At 35.2% G+C, this 3,056-nt stretch overlaps 1 protein-coding gene across 1 annotated transcript; it reads right to left on the bottom strand.

Annotated features, from left to right (window-relative positions):
• Window positions 1–733: 733 nt before the first annotated feature.
• Window positions 734–2,080, bottom strand: LOC133690336 (xyloglucan endotransglucosylase protein 7-like). The gene is made up of 3 exons (XM_062110590.1): window positions 1,729–2,080; window positions 1,440–1,633; window positions 734–1,349 (listed from the first exon to the last, which is right to left on the bottom strand). The coding sequence occupies exons 1-3, from the start codon at window positions 1,984–1,986 to the stop codon at window positions 938–940; spliced, it is 864 nt and encodes a 287-aa protein (XP_061966574.1). The 5' UTR covers window positions 1,987–2,080; the 3' UTR covers window positions 734–937.
• Between the last annotated feature and the right edge of the window lie 976 nt (window positions 2,081–3,056).

The raw sequence follows: 3,056 nt of genomic DNA, 5'->3' as shown, positions 1-3,056 counted from the left end.
GAGACAGAATTGTCTAGTGGACCTGATAGATATTGAGTGTATAAACTCTCTAATACTATGGTTGTAAACTTGTGGATGGTCCATAATGCTTCACCATTAGATGCTTGCAATCGATTCTAACTCTAGAGTTCGCGCTGATGTTAGACCAACGAGTATAGATTCAGATGATCCATCTTAATGAAAAATATGAATGACCCACTGATGATTATGAAGAATTTAGTTGATTGGTAATGGAGATGAGATCATAGATAGATGGTACATGTGCACCTTCTAATTGGCACCATGGTACTGACGACGATCAACTTCCTCCTTCTCCTCTAGCGTCGTCTTTATTTTAGATTTATTGTATTTAAACATATAAATATTTAACTTTGTAATAAATATTTGATTTTTATGTTATTTTAATTATTTTTCTACTTTGTTCAATGTATTTTTTTAAAAATATATTTTTCAAATATTATTGACGGGGTTACCGACGGAACAAATTCGTTGTTATATTTTAGAGAGAGTTGAAATAAAATTATTGTAAATGTCACTGCTATTGGTATTATGTTAGTGATATGTTATATTTACCGATATATGTACCGACAGATTAATAAATGTTCATTTGAACAATGCTTACGGTAATACACGTACTGATAGATTATGAGTGTAAATATTAACATAAATTTCAGTCAGTAAAACTGTTAAATCTAGTAATGCAAATATATAAACTAATAAACTTCACACGACAAATCAAACTGTAATAATGTTATTTATATATATAAAAAAATTATGTGATCATATTTTTTGATCACTAGGAACAAGGAAATACTCAAATAAACATGGAAAACAGAATTGTCAAAACCGATGAAAATAATAATTGAACAATATAAGTGAAAATTAGGATATGTATTTCATTTTTCATCATCAATCAGTTCTTTTTCTCGAGGTTGGTTCAGGGAAAGTTGGTGACATAGCACTCACGAGGGAGGCCGTGTGGGAATCGCTTGGAATCTTTGCAATAGTCATAGGTCATGTAATTGTCCCGCACCCATTTCATCTGGCCTTTGCGTCCGACATCGAGCTCTTCCCAGATCCATGAGTTGCTGATGGAGTCAGCAAAGCCAGATTTTGATTTACAAGAAGATGCTCCGTAAGACCAAGCACAGGCATTGACGTTGAAGTTCCTAAACGAAGCAACGAAGGGTGCTTTTGTCCAATCTGTCTTAACTCTTCCACCACATGTTGCCCAGTCATCAGCTTCCCAAAGACTGGAGTAAATCCTCATTGGTTGGTTCTTAGGGAATGGAACGCCAATGGATTCTAAGTTCTTGAATTCTCTAATTGCAATGCCATCAACTGAAAAACTAAAATGCGAAAACACAGAAAACAAGGAAAAGGATCCTGTAAGAAATAATACCGATTTAATGAAGGTCTGAGGAATTGTTTGTACTTACATTATGCGTTGTGGATTCCAAAGGATAGAATACGTGTGGAAATCAGCAGTGGGGTCAAACCAAAGATAGAATTGCTGCTCTCTGTTACCTTTGCCTTGGCTGAACACATTAGTGTGAAGAGTGTATGGCTGACCACTTGTATTTCCCAAGAATTCGAAGTCTATCTCATCGTGGTATGGCCCTAGAGAGGATAGCTGCCACAAATAATATACTAGTTAGTTTGTTAGTCTTTAAAAGATGATTGATTGCTTTGAAGCAAACATATAATATATACATGAAAGAAACTCACATAAAATGTTGTGACAGTGCCGGCCGAATTGCCATGGACAAGCTTGAGCTGGATATCAATCTTACCAAATAAATACTCTTTCTTGGATTGAAACCCTGATCCAGAATTTTTGTCAAGGATGAGGCTCAGACTATTGCCATTGTCGTATACCTTACCGTGGTCATGTCCCCAGTTGAAATAAAAATCATTGTAGAAGCTGCCGGCAGAAGCAACCACCAGAAAGTTTACTATCAGAGAGACTAGCAGCCCTGCTTTCATTGTCTTGTGCTGTTGTTATTGCTATGCAATGGGTAGACTAAAAAAAATTTGGATGGAAGAGAGAAGCGCGATTTTGAATTTGATGACTTGAATTTGATGTGAATACTATTTATATAATGTAGACGAGAAGGCAGGCAGGAGAGATTAGGTAATGCAAAAGAGTTAGTCCTCATACTTTTTCAGCAAAAAAAAATGTGTTGTAAATCTGTACTTCGGTACCGAATAATGGGCTTCCATGAACACTTTGCACGTTTGGACTCTTGCATGTCAATACCAATAATCAGACACGGTTTTCAGATCCACCAACCTTTCGTTATACATTAACAGGTCATTTAAGAATAAAAAAATGTCGTCGTAAATCCCCCCTATTTGATCTAGGTTAGGCTTTAGGAGAAATCCATCAATTTTAGGATTTTATCTTGTGAATAAAAGAAAATATATTTTTGTATTTTTTGAAATGAGGGATTTTGTTTTATTTTTTTGAAATTTTAAAGAAAAATCAAATATTTTTAATAAAAAATTCATATCTTATAGTGTAAGTTTACAACTCAATATTAGGTAAAATTGTTGGAAAAACAAGCTACAAGCCCATAATTTGGTCCTTGAAATTTTTTTAAAAATAATTTTTGGCTTTTTATTTCGGTTATTTAGCTAAACATTAAAATAAAAATAAATTGAAAAATTAAAGAAAAGATATTAAATTGTGTTAGGCAAACACATCTTTAGTGTAGGGTTGGGTGGATTGACTTCAAGGCCGAAGCCCAGTCTGATTGGATCCCAACAATTTCTTTTATTTTTTTATAAAGAGAAGATCAGTTGGGCTGAGGGTCCAGTCCATCTCTGTTTGTTGGAAAAGAGAGGCAGAAGAACGTGAATCAATTCACGTCTTGCATGCATCATAAAAAGGAAAAACAAAATGCGTTACTTAGGAAGGAAGATTACCTGGCGCAAGGGGTGGTCGCCTGGTTGCCATTGTTGGTCTGCTGTGAGGTTGTGGAGATGTTGGAGTGATTCACGGTGCTGGTCTGGGAGGAAGACCACCTTTGCTATTATTGCTGTCCACGGTTGAA

Source organism: Populus nigra, chromosome 3 (assembly GCF_951802175.1).
Source record: "Populus nigra chromosome 3, ddPopNigr1.1, whole genome shotgun sequence".
NCBI lineage: Eukaryota > Viridiplantae > Streptophyta > Magnoliopsida > Malpighiales > Salicaceae > Populus > Populus nigra.
This window is presented reverse-complemented; position numbering and strand designations above follow the sequence as displayed.